The sequence below is a fragment of the Chrysemys picta genome, chromosome 6 (assembly GCF_011386835.1).
Source record: "Chrysemys picta bellii isolate R12L10 chromosome 6, ASM1138683v2, whole genome shotgun sequence".
NCBI lineage: Eukaryota > Metazoa > Chordata > Testudines > Emydidae > Chrysemys > Chrysemys picta.
The window spans coordinates 66,945,321-66,961,454 of NC_088796.1; the positions used below are offsets into that span (position 1 = coordinate 66,945,321).

General features: G+C 39.2%; 1 protein-coding gene across 3 annotated transcripts in view; it reads right to left on the bottom strand.

Annotated features, from left to right (window-relative positions):
• Positions 1–11,877: 11,877 nt before the first annotated feature.
• The window catches only part of FBXL17 (F-box and leucine rich repeat protein 17), a 461,401-nt gene continuing 457,144 nt past the window's right edge, over positions 11,878–16,134 (bottom strand). For all 3 annotated transcript variants that reach the window (XR_010588817.1, XM_024106734.3, XM_024106733.3), the window contains one exon: positions 11,878–14,345. Coding sequence is in view for 2 of the 3 variants with exons in the window: in XM_024106734.3 (XP_023962502.2) it covers positions 14,208–14,345 (138 nt within the window). In the remaining variant the exon portion in view is untranslated. The remainder of the gene's footprint in view (positions 14,346–16,134) is intronic.

A 16,134-nucleotide genomic window follows, 5' to 3' on the forward strand; every position in this document is an offset into this window, starting at 1 on the left:
TGCAGAGCCGTGTTAACAAAATCTCATCAGCTCTCTTATTTGGTTCCTTAGAGCTCACCCTAAGGAAAGGGTCCTCTGGATCTGATATTGTCAGATCTGTAGAGGAATGGCTCCTAAATGTGTGGCGAGAGCTTGAATCAGGGCCTAGCACCATACTGAGATTGTGCCCCTGTAAATCCTTCTTTCTCACATTGGCTTGTTGTAATGAGACCAACACTGAGGAGGGCTGCAAAATTTTCCTCATTGCCACACCTTAATCTCTGATATGGGATAGCTCTGGAAACAGAGTCTGTCACTGATCCAGACCTTTTCTTCTTTTCTGGATCCTTAGCTCTCTTGAATTGCGCACCTGACACAGAAGCTGAATCTCACTTTTTCCCTGCTAAATTAGCTGGAGGTGGCACCAAAGCCAGTCTCTGAGTATCAACTGTGATTCCTGCAGTAAAATTGCCTGGAGCCTGCTTTGTTTCTTTGCTCTTGTGGTATAAATGTTGAGCATATTGGACAGATATAGAGAGAATGCCCTTCCTCCAGACATATGGCACATACATCCGATGCTGCGAATGCCACCAGGCATGAGACATATCTCTTGAATCCAGGATTTGTAGCCTGCTGATCCATCATATCATCCTTTAACTATCTCTAAATAAAACGATGTAACCTATGTACATATGTAACAATTAGCCTCTACAAGTGATCTATTGACTAGAGAGCTGAAAGGATCATACAGCAGCAATGTAACCATCCAGCTGGTTGCAGTTGAAGGAACTGAGACAGTGGAGCATCATGCTCCTTTTAAACCTTTGTCCTAGAATGTCCAGAGTTGGGGGTGAGGAGTAAGGAGGTGCGTGGATGCTCCAATGGCTACTGCTAGTAGAATTTTACCATGCAGGCTGCACTGGCTGGAGTATTCCCATGAATAGGAATATGCAGAGGACACTTGAAGGAAGACCCTTTGTTGACCCTTGGATGCAAAGTACTACGATAGTGCCATACTCTGATCATTTGATATGTCATCTCTCTGCGTTGTTTTCTTTGTCTGTTTGGCCTGTAAGCACCTTGGGACAGGACTCTGTTCTGTATAGCACCAAGCACACTCTGAGTTTTCAGTAACTAATAACTAATAAGCCAGCAACTATATTCATCAATGAGAAAATGTTATTCCTCTCCAATCACACTGCCTTTTCATGGCCCCTCCAAAGACTTCACTTATCTGTGTATAGTTCTTCTCTACTCAGTTTTGGATATAGTGGTCCCCTTCTTCTAGCCTCCTCAGTCGGTAAGTTAGACATTCTTATACTCAGTAAGTACTCTGGCACACACCATCTTGTTAGTGGCATTTCATGCTACCCCTTTTCCCCCCGCTGTACACCAACTTGGGCTCCTTTAGACTGAGAATAACAAATTCTCAGTGAGTCAGTGTGTGTGACTGTTGGTAACTAAGAAAGTTCAGCAGAGTTTAAAGGAGTCCAAGGTGATGACTTCCTCAGACACCCCTCTGAGTTTGGGCCACTGTTGGTAATTGGGTTGTGACTCATTGTTGTTTAGGGATTTCACCGAGTGGCTCTCTCTTCCAATGTCATAGGTAGGCCCTATTTTGGTAATTATAACAAACACTCCTTACCCGTTTTTTTGAGATGTTGCTGTGTGGCCATAGAAGCTTTTCCTTTAAAAGAATGTTGGTTAAACCACGTTCAACATTATTGCGATCAGGAAAGCAGCAGTTCAATCATACCCTTTTATCAAGGTTTTTGACATGGCGTAAAGATCTGTTATTTCACCCACAAAGAAGCCTCTTAATACTAAGTACTTGTCAGGAGGACAATAGAAAATTACAAGAAAAACAAATGTAACTAAAACAGGACCGCATTATAAAATTAAGTACCACAACTTAATACAGTAACTGAACATAGAATCATAGACCATAGAGTTGGAAAGGATCTCAAGAGCCAAGATGCAGGATTTGTTGTGCCTAAAACATCCAAGACTGATGGCTATCCAGCCTCCTTTTGAAAACCTCCAGTGAAGGAGATTCCATGACTTCCCTAGGCAATTTGTGCCATTGTCCTACTGAACATAACTATGATAAAGAATCCCTCATCTTATGTTATGCTGTTGCAGTTGGTAAATGATATGCAAATGCTAACATATTAGCAATAGTTTTTCCCAGGAAGCAAGCTTAAAATGAAACTTAAATAATATGTTTTGTGATAACAAAAAAAATAGTTTTAGGTGTGGCCAAGGGCAAGTCAAAAAATAAAAAAGGAAGACAATTGTCTCGCGTTAGCTGCCAGCAAGTTAGACTGATTGTTTTGCAGGCAATTCTAAAAGGAAGCCAGATCTACATATGATTTGCTCTATATAAAAGGAAGGAGAGAAGAAGGTCAGAGGTCCATATTTCAGCATAATTGTTGGCTAGGTCAGCTTTGTTTTCATCTATGTTGATTCAGACTATTCCTGGATGCAGAAAGAGCAAAAGAGATAAATTTCTATGGCACTTATTGCCGTGGTATGTAGGCATCTTGGTTAAAATTTTCTAAAGGCCCATGTGCCTTAAGACCTATGTTATGTAGGTGCTTTTGCAAATGTTACTCTTAATCTAATGTCAATAATAGTTTGTGTTTCCTACCATTTCCTAGGATTTCAACATATGAGCACTGTAACACTGACAGTTTGGAGAGAATTGTTCATTTCTGTTCTTAACACTTCTTGATTTCATCTAATTAATGTAGTTCCCTCCTCCCCTACTCAATCCTCTTCCCCAGGTATAGTGGGCAAGTTCCCTGAATGGCAAAGGGCTGGTCTAGAAAAGCAGGTGACCTTATTTAGAGAATTACAGTTATTGAAACCAACTATCTTCCTTTAGATTTGCCCTTGGCCACTGCCTAAATGTATTCGTTTTTGTTGTTAAAAAAGCTTGTGTTGAGATTCAAATAAGCTCTTTTACTCAGAAAACTGGCTGGTAGGTAAGCTTTTTCCTATCAAGTAGCAGCTCTTATGCCTAGCTATAAAATAGGGCATATATCACTCTTGTTTTATTAAAAAATGTCATGTGGCACAAATTTGTTTTATAATGGATTATGATTTAATGTTTTGTTCTCAAATTTCAGGAATCTCAATAGGACTTAATTAAAGGCTGTTACAGTTTAGGACTCCTCTTGACCCACACATATATACATACAACACACTGAAAAGAAAAAAAGCGTGGGTTTTTGAGGGGCAGACAACTATTTCCATGCTTAATTGCTGAGCTATCAGTTTTTGTCATCTTCTGGGTCCACCTCTGACGGAAGAACCTCAAGAAGGGAAGGATTTACAGCACCTACATTTTCCTGGTACTATTCTACAAAGCAGGTATTTTTCTTAAGCAAATTTATTGAGTTTAATTTACTGCACAGCCTTGCTGGAGGAGCTAGTGCCTCGAGCCTTCACAGATGCCTAGTCAATAGGGAACTGCCTGGCTACATGTCATTTTACTTGTCTTTCAGCTAGCTCAGAGATGCAATGGCAAAATCTAGCACTCAGGGACAGCCTGTGGATGTGTAACAGTCCCTGAAGGACTTTGGGACCATAACCAATGAATGGATTATGTTGATCCATAAATGCATTTTGCTTCTATCTGTGGCTGAGCTAATGCAAATATTCTTCATACACTTAACTGTTCCTGTGACCACGTGCAGGAGACTACAACTGGAAATTATTTTTATTCAAAACATGAAGGGGGTTATGGCATTTGTTCTTTATGTCAATTGCTATTGAAAAGCCTGACTATATTCAGCATTTTGAACATTGTAAGAACATAGAGCTCTATAGTTTCTGTCATACAGAGGTGCTTGCAAAAAAGCAATAATTCAGCTAGACTGCATGGTGGAATCATTGACAAGCTGTGTGTGCAGAGCTACAAATTAAGGAAAAAGCAAAGAGCTTTGCCTCAGTTAATCTGAGGCTATTCATGTTAACTCTTTGATTGCAGGAATTTGGATTTTCTGTTTCAAAAGGCAATGGGCAGCCAGGATGGAAAATTTCCAGACTGGCCTAATTGGAACCTAGAGCAAAACACCTTGATGCAATGCTTTGAAAAGGCTAATGCTCTTTTTCAATAGCAATTATTAATAATAAACCAATAATACTTTGGATATCTATTCGAGCAGAAGATGTCAAAGCACTTCAGAAACAAGAATGGATATAACCAAATGGGAGGTACACAAAGTACTGCTATCCCTATTTAGTAACTGGGGAAATTGAGGCACAGAGTGCTAAGTCACTTCCCTAAATGCATCCAGCAAGTCAGGGGCAGAACCAGTTACTGAACACCTCTCTCCTGGCTCTGAGTCCTGTGCCCTATCCTCCCAATTGTTTCTTAACATCCAGTTTAAATTTACATTCAACTGAAGTGTCCAGTATTTCTATTAAATTCGGTAGTTCTATAGTTTTAAGGATATTTTGTTGATCCTGTCTTATTATTTAAAGGTTCATACACTGGACAATGGCCTTCTAGTTTTGCAGTTAAAGTACATCATAATTTTAACTCAAAATGAAAAGACTCTAGGTGGATCTACTTCCATGGCCTATTCTCCCTTTCATCCAGGCATTTGAGCTTTGGGATTCAATTCAAACCTCTTTAAATAGCGTTAACATAATATTTTAGGTATAAACTTATTGGTCTCCCTTGAAGACCTCCAGCTCCAGTCCCCATCCTACACAGATGACGTTCCTTCATTCCCTTTTCATCCCTTCCCTTGAAATGTTATTCATCTAGTATGTGTACACACACACACACACACACACACACACACACACACACACTCTTTCATATTTTACACAGCCACCCACACACATGTTGCTAAATGTTTGTTAGAGAAGGAAAGATAAAGAAATGTGCCTTGCACTTGGAGAGGAAGGTGATGAGGTTTATGATGGTCTTTAGGTTCTGGTAGAGTTTGGTCTTGGGCCAGCCCCTGACAAACTTTACCTTTATTGTAGAAAGTTCCAAGGTGCCAGAGGAGTGAAGTTGTCAATCACAGTCTTCATACTAGAGCTTTAGTCCATCTTTTAGATATCTGGGACCCAGGACGTGGACCACTTGGAAGAGAAGGACCAAGACCTTGAACTTGCCTCAATATTCTATGGGAAGTCAGTGTAGAGAGTGGAGGACAGGTGTGATGTGTTCATGGTAGCTTGTATTGCTGAGGAGATGTGCTGAAGCATTATGTACTAGCTGGCGTTTCTGATGCGCGGAAGGCATCATGCTCAGGCATATCGCTTTGCTGTAGTCCAGCTGCGAGGTGATGAAAGTATGAAATGGTGACAGCCTCTGTCCAAAACTAAGTCAACAGCTTCTGCAAACTTCTTGACTATTACATAATTATAGCAATTCGTATGCCCAAGTAATCAAGTAGCAAGCCAGTTTTCATTCTAAAGCTTGTTTACATATACTTGTTTCTCTAAAATATTAACTAATTGGGTTGAAATTGCCCATGGCTGGTGTCCGAGTGAATTTTTTGTGGGGGGATGGAGAGAATTGTGAGCAAAATCCCTTCAGGTTCTAAATTATGAAATTGTGGAAACATTTTTTTAATAATGGGAAAAACATAACAACACATCTATAGCCAAAACAGCTAATGGTTGAAATCTTGAAAGCTGACTTCAGCAATATGTAAGGACTTTGGGGAGAAGGGGAAATTAAAAAATGACAAGTGCTTGACATATCACTTCTGAGCACGCTAAGTGGGCATCAACTACATTTATTGCAGAGCTTAGTGAAACTCCACCCATTTTGTGACACATTCTCTCCAACAGCCCTGATAACGGGGCTCAAGTTAAGTATGGGTCTGCTAGGACACAGTATGATGGGGGTTATAAAGGGCTCATTGAAACATATATTCAAAATAAAAATCCCTACCTGAACATGAGGAACAGGAAAAAATGCAACTCTACAATTTTAGAGTCTCTCCACTGCTCACTTACATTCTACATTATTATTCACATTAAAAATAAATTAAGGCCAAGCTCTAAGACAAGGGAGGCCTAAATTTAGGCTCTTAAATCTAGATTTAGGCACCTAAATACTGTAACTAGAACAGATTATCAAAAGTGCTCCATACCCTGCAACTTCCACTAAATTTTATTCATAGGGTTACCATATTTTGAGTGTCCAAAAAGAGGATACTCCACTGGGCCCACCCTCGCCCCCGCCCCAACTCCACCCCTTCCCCAAAGTCCCCGCCCCAACTCCGCCCCCTCCCCTGCTTCCCGCAAACATTTGATTCGCGGGAAGCCTGAAGCAGGCAGCAGGTAAGCTGGGGGGGGGGAGGGAGGAGGCGCGGCTCCCTCCGGCCCTGGCCCCGACCCCGGCCCCGGCGACTCCAGCTCGGGCCCTGGGGTGCTGGCCCCGGGCCAGCCCCTGGCCGAGCACCCCCGGCCCAGCACTGCTGGCCCGGCCCCAGCCCCGGCCCAGCCCCCAGCCCGGCACCGCAGGCCCGGCCCCCCCGGCCTCCGGCCCAGCACCCCCGGCCCCGCACCGCCGGGCCCGGCCCAGCCCCCGGCCCAGCATGTCCCTATTTTCCCGGACATGTTCGGCTTTTTGGGATTTCCCCCCAGACGGGGATTTGAGGCCCAAAAAGCCGGACATGTCCGGGAAAATCCGGACGTATGGTAACCCTATTTATTCACCCATTTTTTAAAATCTTGGCCTAAGTTTCCATCTTTAACTATTGTGCTAAAGCAGCTGTAACAATGCAACCAGATGTGCTGCTGCTTTCTTATTTTAGCCTTACAGAAATTTCTCCAGCCAAGCAATAGCAACAGCAAGGGTGGAAACTCACCTTACTCATTTACATTAGTGTGGTATGAGCTTCATAGCCTAATTCAGACAGAGGGTGGCTCAGAGTCAAGGATTCTCTATGGGAAATGCCCTGCCACTAGCCCCCTCTCTTTTAAACTAGGGAGCTGACAATTATAACACCTTCAATGATTGCAGTTATGGCAATAGAACACAGGGAGATGAGAAGTGTCTCAAGCAGGCAAGTCTCAAATGATTTAGGGCTTCATTCTGCATGTTAAACAAAATACCTGAAACTCCATCCAAAAATGTATCAGCACCCAGTGCAATGCACAGGACACAGGGGTATAGTAAACACAGTATGAAGCACAGATTAACGAGCAACTGCATTCTGTACTAACTTTCTGAATGGCTTTAAGGTGAGTGCATTTTCTAGTACTACCACTTCAGGACCAGATTGTTCTTTAAAGCCCTGGCTTACATTCTAGGACAGTGAGGAGGGGCTGTGCTGCAAAGGATACCCTGGTGTTCTCCAGCTTAAAGTGTTGCAGAAGGTCTGAATGTAAGCAAACTTCCTAAAGCTTTGTTACATGGTGCATTTTGTCCCTTTTGTTCCACCTTACTTTTTTTTCTCTGCACTGATGAACAATAGAGCTGGGGCAACTGATCAAGAACAGCTGGGGCAGTGGAATAGAACAGGACTTTGTGCTTAAATTCCTGAAATATTGAAGGCAAGAAATGAGCAATGTAATAGCAAGGAATCCTCTTACTTAAGGCTTTTGTTTGAAGTCTGAATGTTTGGCAAATGTTTATGTTTCTTACCTTGAGGTTACCGATGTCTGTATTTTAATTGAAGATGTTAGACAGGAAACAATCAGTCTGGCCCAGGCTTAACCAGCAGCGGAATAAACCACCTCAGAAACGGAATTTTAAAAAGTGTTCTCATTACCTTATGCACCCTGATCCTTGGTTGTGCTACAGTGTTTTCTCTCTTCTAGGGCTTAACCCATAAAAAGTGAAATATATAATGTTCCTAGTTCGAAACTATCACATAGCAAAACAAATCATTTTCCTCAACTGAAGCGTAATTCTAAAAGATACCAAATGAGACTGGTTTTCTTCTGCCCTGGACTAGTTCAGCATTAAATATTTTCTGCATTTTTGTCACAAAATAGGAAAATAAATTGTGTGTGTAATTTACTGATCAATAAATGCCTGTCTGTAAAGCTCAATATTTTGCTCTGCACACACCCAGTCATCAGCCCCATGCTACTTCCCAGTGGGACACTGACTAGATGCAGTGAAAAGATAATATAGTACCTGGAGCACAATCATGGCAGGAGAGATTACAGGGATTTGGGGGCTTAAACAAATATTTACCAGTAAGTCCTTAGCTTAATTTTGTCAGGCTTTTACAGTTAAAGCCCAACTGAAGCACCACTTAGTTTCATATACAGAGCTGTGCAAAACATTTTGAACAAAACTCAAAAAGAAGCACCCCTCAGTCAATCCAAGTTTTGTTACAGACCTGAAAGTGGGCCTCAGTTTCTGTATACGTCTGAACCTGGGCTGAATTTTGGGCAAACATATGCTCATTTTTAGGCAATTCCTCTCTCCCATGAAGTCCAGAGAATAACATTTTTTCCCCTTTATAATCTAGTTGAATTTAGGTTAAACTAACTGGGAATGGCCCTACATAAACCAAAAGAGAAGAGGAAAAAAATGGAACCCTCCCTGCAGATAGCCCCTTTTTATCCAGCGGTATAACTTCCCACCCCATTTGAAATAGAGAATGTTCCCAACAATCTTGTTTGCAAGAAAATCTATGACCTATCATTGGAGGTCTAAAGTTATTTTTAATAATTGCTGATGAATGCATGATTCTCATTGGTTGCTGTTTTGTTTTTTCCTGTTAGGATCTTTTGCAACTAGTTAATTTATAGGAAGCTGAGCCCCCTTTTCCTTTTATTGGTGACAGATATCAGTTCAAGAGTGTTGTCATTTGGCTGAGACGCTGCCATCTTCCTCAAAAGTAATTTTGATATTTTTGGGTGTTATGGACTCTCAGTGCACATGGTACGCAACAAGAATATTTTTAGAAGAACTGATGGCTTAAGTGTTACTCTTCCAAATCAATAGTATCCTTATACCTCCTTCACGCCAGTTTGATTGGACCACCACGTTGTCAGCATCCAAAGCATACATCAGACCTGATTTGCCCAAAAACGTTGGAGGGAGGTTCTGAAAGCGGAGTAAGCTAGAACTGTCAATATAAAGATTGAGGTAAAGGAAGAAGGCCTGTGTGCCTTTCCAATCAACAAGCCATCTAAGAAAACCCTGAGTTCAATCACTTAGGCAGGCAAATCATCAATGACAGACCATGCCAGTTTTGACCAGTCTCCTTACACCTGGAAAAGCCTGCATGAAGTACTATGTCTGCAATGTCATCGTCTGGTTCCTTGACTGCTACTCCTCCTCATATTCCATGTGAATCCAAAGCAGCGTTGAACAGTTTAACCCTGTTATCGTGAGTATCTTGTGTTTCCTTTTTCTAGTTTTGACTTTTGTTTTTATTTGCTGGGAGACATCCCAGATGTTAATCATTTTAGGGTGTAAAAGTGTGGTTGTGTGCGTGCATGTGTGTACAAGCACCTGTAAAGCCCTCATATGGAAGGCACCAGCAAGAAATTCCCTTATAAAATCTTCGCTAAAAGTGTCCCTATTTTGTAGACTTATCCTAAGAAGCCTTTAAAACTATCAGTGGTAAATTGTAAAGTAAAGCTTCTGTTGATCAAAGAATCTTAGTAACATCTGTATCAGCGTTTGGGGAGAAGATAAGGTCAGCCAACACATGTAATCAGGGGTGCTAGAACAATTTGTACAGTGGGGGTGCTGAGCGCCATTGAACTAAATTGTCAACCCTTTATATAATGGAATCCACTTCAAGCCAGGGGCCAGCACCCCCAACATCCCTAGTTCCGGCACCTATGCATGTGATAGTAAAATCCAAGGAGGAATCTTTAATCAGCTTTGAGTTTGTGATTTAAGACATAAAAAATAATTTGGTTGCAATATTAAAATATACAACCAGCTAAGTTTTGATTGCACACCACTGGCAAAGTTCTTTACTTGTGGTCTATATCCAAACTGACAGCCATCTCCTTGGATTCCTTTCTAGAATTTGTAAGGATTAATTATCTGCTGCATTAATCTGATTGATTGACTAAATTGGTCTTAATTGCAATCCAATATGCTTATTTACTTGTTCACTTGAACTTAATATGCTTTTGATTTGATGACTGTATTGCTTATTTTGGCAGCATTTATGTAGTTTAGTAATGATTTTGTCTTGATTTTATTTTTAATAACTTTAATAAAATGTATAAAGAGTTATATTTTTTTAAAATCAGAAACATGGGCTAGAACCTTTGAGAATCTAGGTGAACATCAGCCAGTCCACCTAGGAACCTATTCAGCTCCCTCTCTATAAACCCTATGTTCTCACAAAATAAATTTTCCCATTTTTCAGGGATTCCACTCTATATGGCCATTTAAAAAGAAAAATCAGCTAGGTCATTATATATAAGACATCTTTAATATATCTATGAGTCAATCAACAAAGCATCTATCTCCATATTGGGATTTCAGGAGCAGGATGTGTTCTTTTTCAGTTCTGCTGTCATGAATGGCAGTTTCATAGACTAGGCAGAGAAAGATTCTACATGGTGGAGGGGATAGAATGCCTGTGGGTGAAGGTTCTGTGAATGTTGAAAGAACATGTTTACTTTTTCTTAGGGAATTCACATTAGCTGTTGAACCCAGGAAGTTCACAGAACTTCTCTAAGTGGGGAAGGCAGAAAGGTATGTGCACGCACACACACGCTCTCTCTTTCTCTCACACACACTTTTTTTTCTTTTCCTTTTTTCTTTTATTTTGGGGGTGATGGTTTTGAGACGAAAAATGGTTCTACAACCATTGATTCAAAGGAGATTACAGAAGAATTAAAATCTGGAATTAGAGTGGCGAGTGATCGAAAATAAAGTCTGGTCCCCTAGGATTCTGTGTGTGCCCAGTGTTCTCTGTTTGAAAACTCTCTATTGACTGTAAATTCTTCAGGGGCAGCATCTATATTTGTATTACGTACTTTCAGAGTCAATCACACTAGGGCCCTGATCCTTGATAGGAGTCTAGTTGCTTTCATAATAGAGATAAATAAACTCGATGTGTATGTTTGTGACTGAATAGCTTGGGGCTATGAGTCATTGTTGATAGTGGAGTTAAGGCAGGTTAAAGGTCTTTGCCTACATAAATTGTGAGCAGTAAATGAGGATTTTGAAAGAGTTCTGAGAGGGAGAGGATAAAGTGTCTTAACAATGACAGGTGCCAATAAGCTACTAGACTCTCTTGAAGAAATAAAATAACGGAGGATATAGAATGGGATTGAAGAAACCAAGACAATCCGTCTTGGAAGTTGTCTGGAGTCCACTGCAAGCTGTTTTCCATTTTGAAAACAGGGGAAAGAATAGTGAGAGGGGTAAAGAAGCAGTGACAGCTTTTTTCTAGAGGGTGTTTAGAAAAGAATAGGAAAACTAATGAGGTTATGTGTCTTTCTAATCTATCTATCACGTACCTATCATTATAGTATCTAGGTACTTCTGATTTATTGAGGGGGAATTAAAAGAGCTAAATGAGTATAGCCTGGATACACAATGAGTACTGGGACAGGATAATAGGATAACAGTCTGCAAACATCTGAAAGTTGTAAATACCAAGGATGAAGAGGAATTATTTAAGCAGCTACATGTGGATATAATGGTTAATGGAATAAAGAAAGATAAAATATAACCTGGATATTTTGATAGTACGATCAAGTAGATGATGGAATAATCTTCCAAGGCAGAAAGACTCATGGCTTGGGACATTGAAAACTAGACTGGAAAATGCATTAACAAATGTACAACAGGGGAAAAATCCTGCATTGGCAGGGAGTTGACCTAACAGAAGATCAAAAAAAGAGGTGATGTAATAGGCCAAAAATACATACAAAAACTTAAACAGAGTTAGTAATTTACATAACCAAACAGAAGACACAGTGTTTTGCTTCTCTCTTTTATTGCAACCCATCTCAAGGTCAAAACATTCACGGAAAAATAGAAACTTACAAATTGTGTGAATTGTCTTGTTGCACTCATAAAAAGACATTAAAGAGAAATGACTAGAGTTCTCCACTATATCTGCAATATTATTCACTGTCTTTATTCTGAAAATATTGTTGCCATTTTGGAGTAGATAAAAAGCCCAGCATAATATGTGTTCACATGTATTTATGACATTCCAAGCAAAACTCTACTTTATATTTTTTCCAGATAAATGTTTTCAGCTTCATTTTGAAGTGTCTAATAAAAAAACATTTAACAACTGTCACTGGACTTTGAGTTGATACTTTCTGTAGTTGTCAAGAATTAATGCTGTGGGACTGGAATACAGTTTTGGCAGAATTGCACAGACATACTAAAACTGTTCTCCAGGTTATGGTGCATCAGTTCATCTGGATTAGCAAAACACTTTGACAATAATGGCAACTCGTCAGCTGAAACTTGAGCATTTGATATTTTGGATTAAAAGAGTATAACCTTTAAAAAGCAAATACGCAGAGTTATTCACCTCAAAAAATCATCCTTTAACCAAATTGCAACATTCTAAAGGTTAATGCAACTTCAAACCAAAGCTGCAACATCTGTATTTTCAATGCCTGCTTATCAACACTTGTCAAATTTCACTCTTGCGACACATATAGAAAATTAAACTTTTTATGAATTCACTTTAGCTATTTTCTGCATATATTATCTTATAAATCAGTTTTGGATTAAAAAACAGGTACACAATTGCCAACCAAAGTAGTCTTCAGTAGCTGGGGAAAAAATATGAAAAGCACAGAGTACAATGCTTAAAATATACAAAGATTTAGAGGATGCCAGAAGAATTTTTCTTCCAGAGCAATTATTCTCTTCTAGAGTAAGGCCCTGATTTTGCAAAGTGATGCACGTGGTTGGACCCTTATGCCCACATGGAGTCCCACTGAGGTCAGCTATGCCCACGCTCTTGCTTTGCAGGAGTGGGACCCACATTACCAACCACATACTACAGCGGGGAAAATCAGCGTTGTGGCTTTTATTTATTAAAATTTCCTTTTTACTTGAAATTTCAGAATTCGGTAACATGACAGCATTGTGAAAGGAAACAGGTTCATTCAGAAAGTTTAATTAAAAAAAGAAAAGAAAAGAAAAAACAACAACATTATTTTAAGCTATATAAACATGGCCTTATTACTGATTTCCCACAGCGGGTGTCTTCTATGCAGCATTTGGTTATCTGTGGTAAATTAAAGCGCTGTTAGCTCACTTATTACAAAAATGGCAAGGTGCAAAAATTGAGAAATCTACACAACATCTCCTATATGAATATTTAAGGAAAAATCACTTCTGCTGTTCTACAACATAAAACAAGTAAGATTGTCTACTTGAATAACCATTCAATAGTTACCATCATTTATTAAGATTTCCATTCAAAAATGAATTTCAAAATAATGATTTTTGTAATTAGCAAAATGTTTAGAAGAAAATCACAATTATTTGTGGATTCTTATATTACTATGCATCCTAAAACACATGGGTGGCGTCAGTCTAGGTAATAATATGGATTAAGATTAGCTCCCAGTTTCAGCAGAGGCCTATACTGATCAGTTACACTGGTACTAGCACTGAGTTATCACTTACAAACCAAAGGAAACATGCATGACTGAGGCAAAGGGAAGAGAACAAAAGAAAATAGGCTTAACATCTAATATAACTCAAGCCATCCACAGAACTAGTAGGAATCCACTTCAGGAAATCTGCCAAAGGCTTTTATATTGTGTTTATGTGTACAAAAAGGATACAATGCATTTCTTAAGATTTGTTTTCAACATTCATACATAGTTTTACAGTACATCAAAGTCAGTGTATAGTCAACTCCATTTTACTGTAACTTGTGTAAACTCACAATTATATTGCATCATGAAAGGTTGTGAGCCCTCTTCAATGTCTTTAGGGATTTGCAGATTTTTAGGATTACAATTAACAGTCAGAACAGTTACATGAGTCTAACTACAATGACAGAGTCCAGTTTTTGTTCCAAAATTTCCAGGAGGGGTCACCAGACATAAAATGTTCATTGCTTTAAAAAACATTAATTTTAAAACTTAAAAATAAAATAAAAATCTCTTTTAGAACAATGGACTCTTGAACATATATTTCACAGAAAGCAAAATGAGATTTAAAAACATGAAAAGGTTTAAAATATTCCTGCAACATTGTACAACCAAAATCTGCAGTCCCCCTTACACCTGCTGAATGCATTAGTCGAACTGTAATATCACATAGGTCGTTATGAAGCAGAAGACATACTAGGTGTCCAGCCCATTTGATAAGCCCGTTCCAAGGTCCTCTTGCAATCTTGCAGTACAGTACTGAAGGTTATGTGTGGATATTGCTGCACGAGCTGTTCCACTGTTGCTTCATTCACCTACAACCAAAGAAAAGATTCTATAATCACACTAAGTAAATAAAACATGCAACCTAATATGGACAACAAGACATATCAGTGTTTGGATTTCTAAATATGAAGCTGCATGACTCATCCTGCAAGCCTTCTTTATGGTGGAAGGACTTGCAGCATTGGACCCTTGGTTTATAATTTGGGTTATTTGAATATAATTAAGTGCGGCTGTTTTTTATGACAAAAATGAGAAAAATCACAGCTTCATCATGACAAAAGAAAACTTGTTCACCTTAGCCTCTAAGGATAGAACAAGAAGCAATGGGTTTAAACTGCAGCAAGGGAGGTCTAAGTTGGACATTAGGAAAAAGTTCCTAACTGTCAGGGTGGTTAAACACTGGAATAAATTGCCTAGGGAGGTTGTGGAATCTCCATCTCTGGAGATATTTAAGAGTAGGTTAGATAAATGTCTATCAGGGGTGGTCTAGACAGTATTTGGTCCTGCCATGCGGGCAGAGGACTGGACTCGATGACCTCTTGAGGTCCCTTCCAGTCCTAGAATCTATGAATCTATAAAAAATGCAAGTCATAAGTTAATACCATTGTTTGTGGTGGAAAATGATAAGGAAAGTCAAACACATATCCTTTATTTTAAAATAAGCATTGTTTTTAAACCATTTGATAATATTTACCAAACAGATTAAACCCCTTTAAGATCCCATGCGCCACTACCCTGGACACTCAGGGGAGCCAAAATTGTAAACATTCAAAGACTAGAGTATCTTGTTCATGACTGCACTGCCCAGAGTGACAAACACCTACATTAGGAGTCTTTTCACAGACAAGTATCCATTCAAACTCTACCAGCTAGACAGACATTTACCAAGTGTAAGATTATCCTGGTGATAGAAAAATGAGAAATTGGCTGTAAGAGTACTGAAGATAAGTGAAATAAAAACAACTTTGGGCATGATTCTGATACCCTTACTTACAACAAATAATAGCTCCACGACTAGCACTTTTGAAATGGTACTAATCAATGTGAATAAGAGTATGGGAGTCTGTTAATGAAGAACATAAAATCATATGATTACGTAAGGAGAAAACAATAAGAATGAATTTTATTGGACATGAACATCATACGGTAATATGGGTCAGCACTTCCAAAGGTTAAAGAGTCCTCAAAAATATTTAAAAGCCCACAGAGCTCTACATATACCTTTGGTGGCAGCTTTTTTAACCTTTAAGTGTAAAGCTAACACAGAACTCAGATCCTTGGTGAGACACGCTGAAATGGTAGGAATCAATAATTAAAACGTACAAGACTGGCAGGTCAGGGATGTCCCCGCTAGACCTTAACCATCAAAGATACCACCTTTATTCTTGATTAGACAAGGCAATCAGACAGGCCTAATTAAACCTAACACCTTTACAATTGCAATGCTGTGAGGGGATTAATTTGTCAATTATTTTTAAGCTGATTGCAGTTCATATCACAGAAGTAGACAGCTTCCTTCATCCTTTAGATAAATAAAAGATTAACCTAAGAACCACAACTTTTAGGTAGCTTTCTTTGAAATCTTTATTGAACACTTAGGCATTTTTAAATGCATCAATATTTCATTTAAATACTGAGCAGCCTACACTGACAGGATGTACCGGTAATACAATCCTCCACTTTTCTTTTCTAGTGTCCAACATTCAAGGCAAAAAATGAAAAATAATGTTTGCTATCGTCATTGAGATCCTTCTTGGAATATTTAAAGCATAATGACTACAACATCTAATAAAGCTTCCTACCCTCCCACCCCCCTCA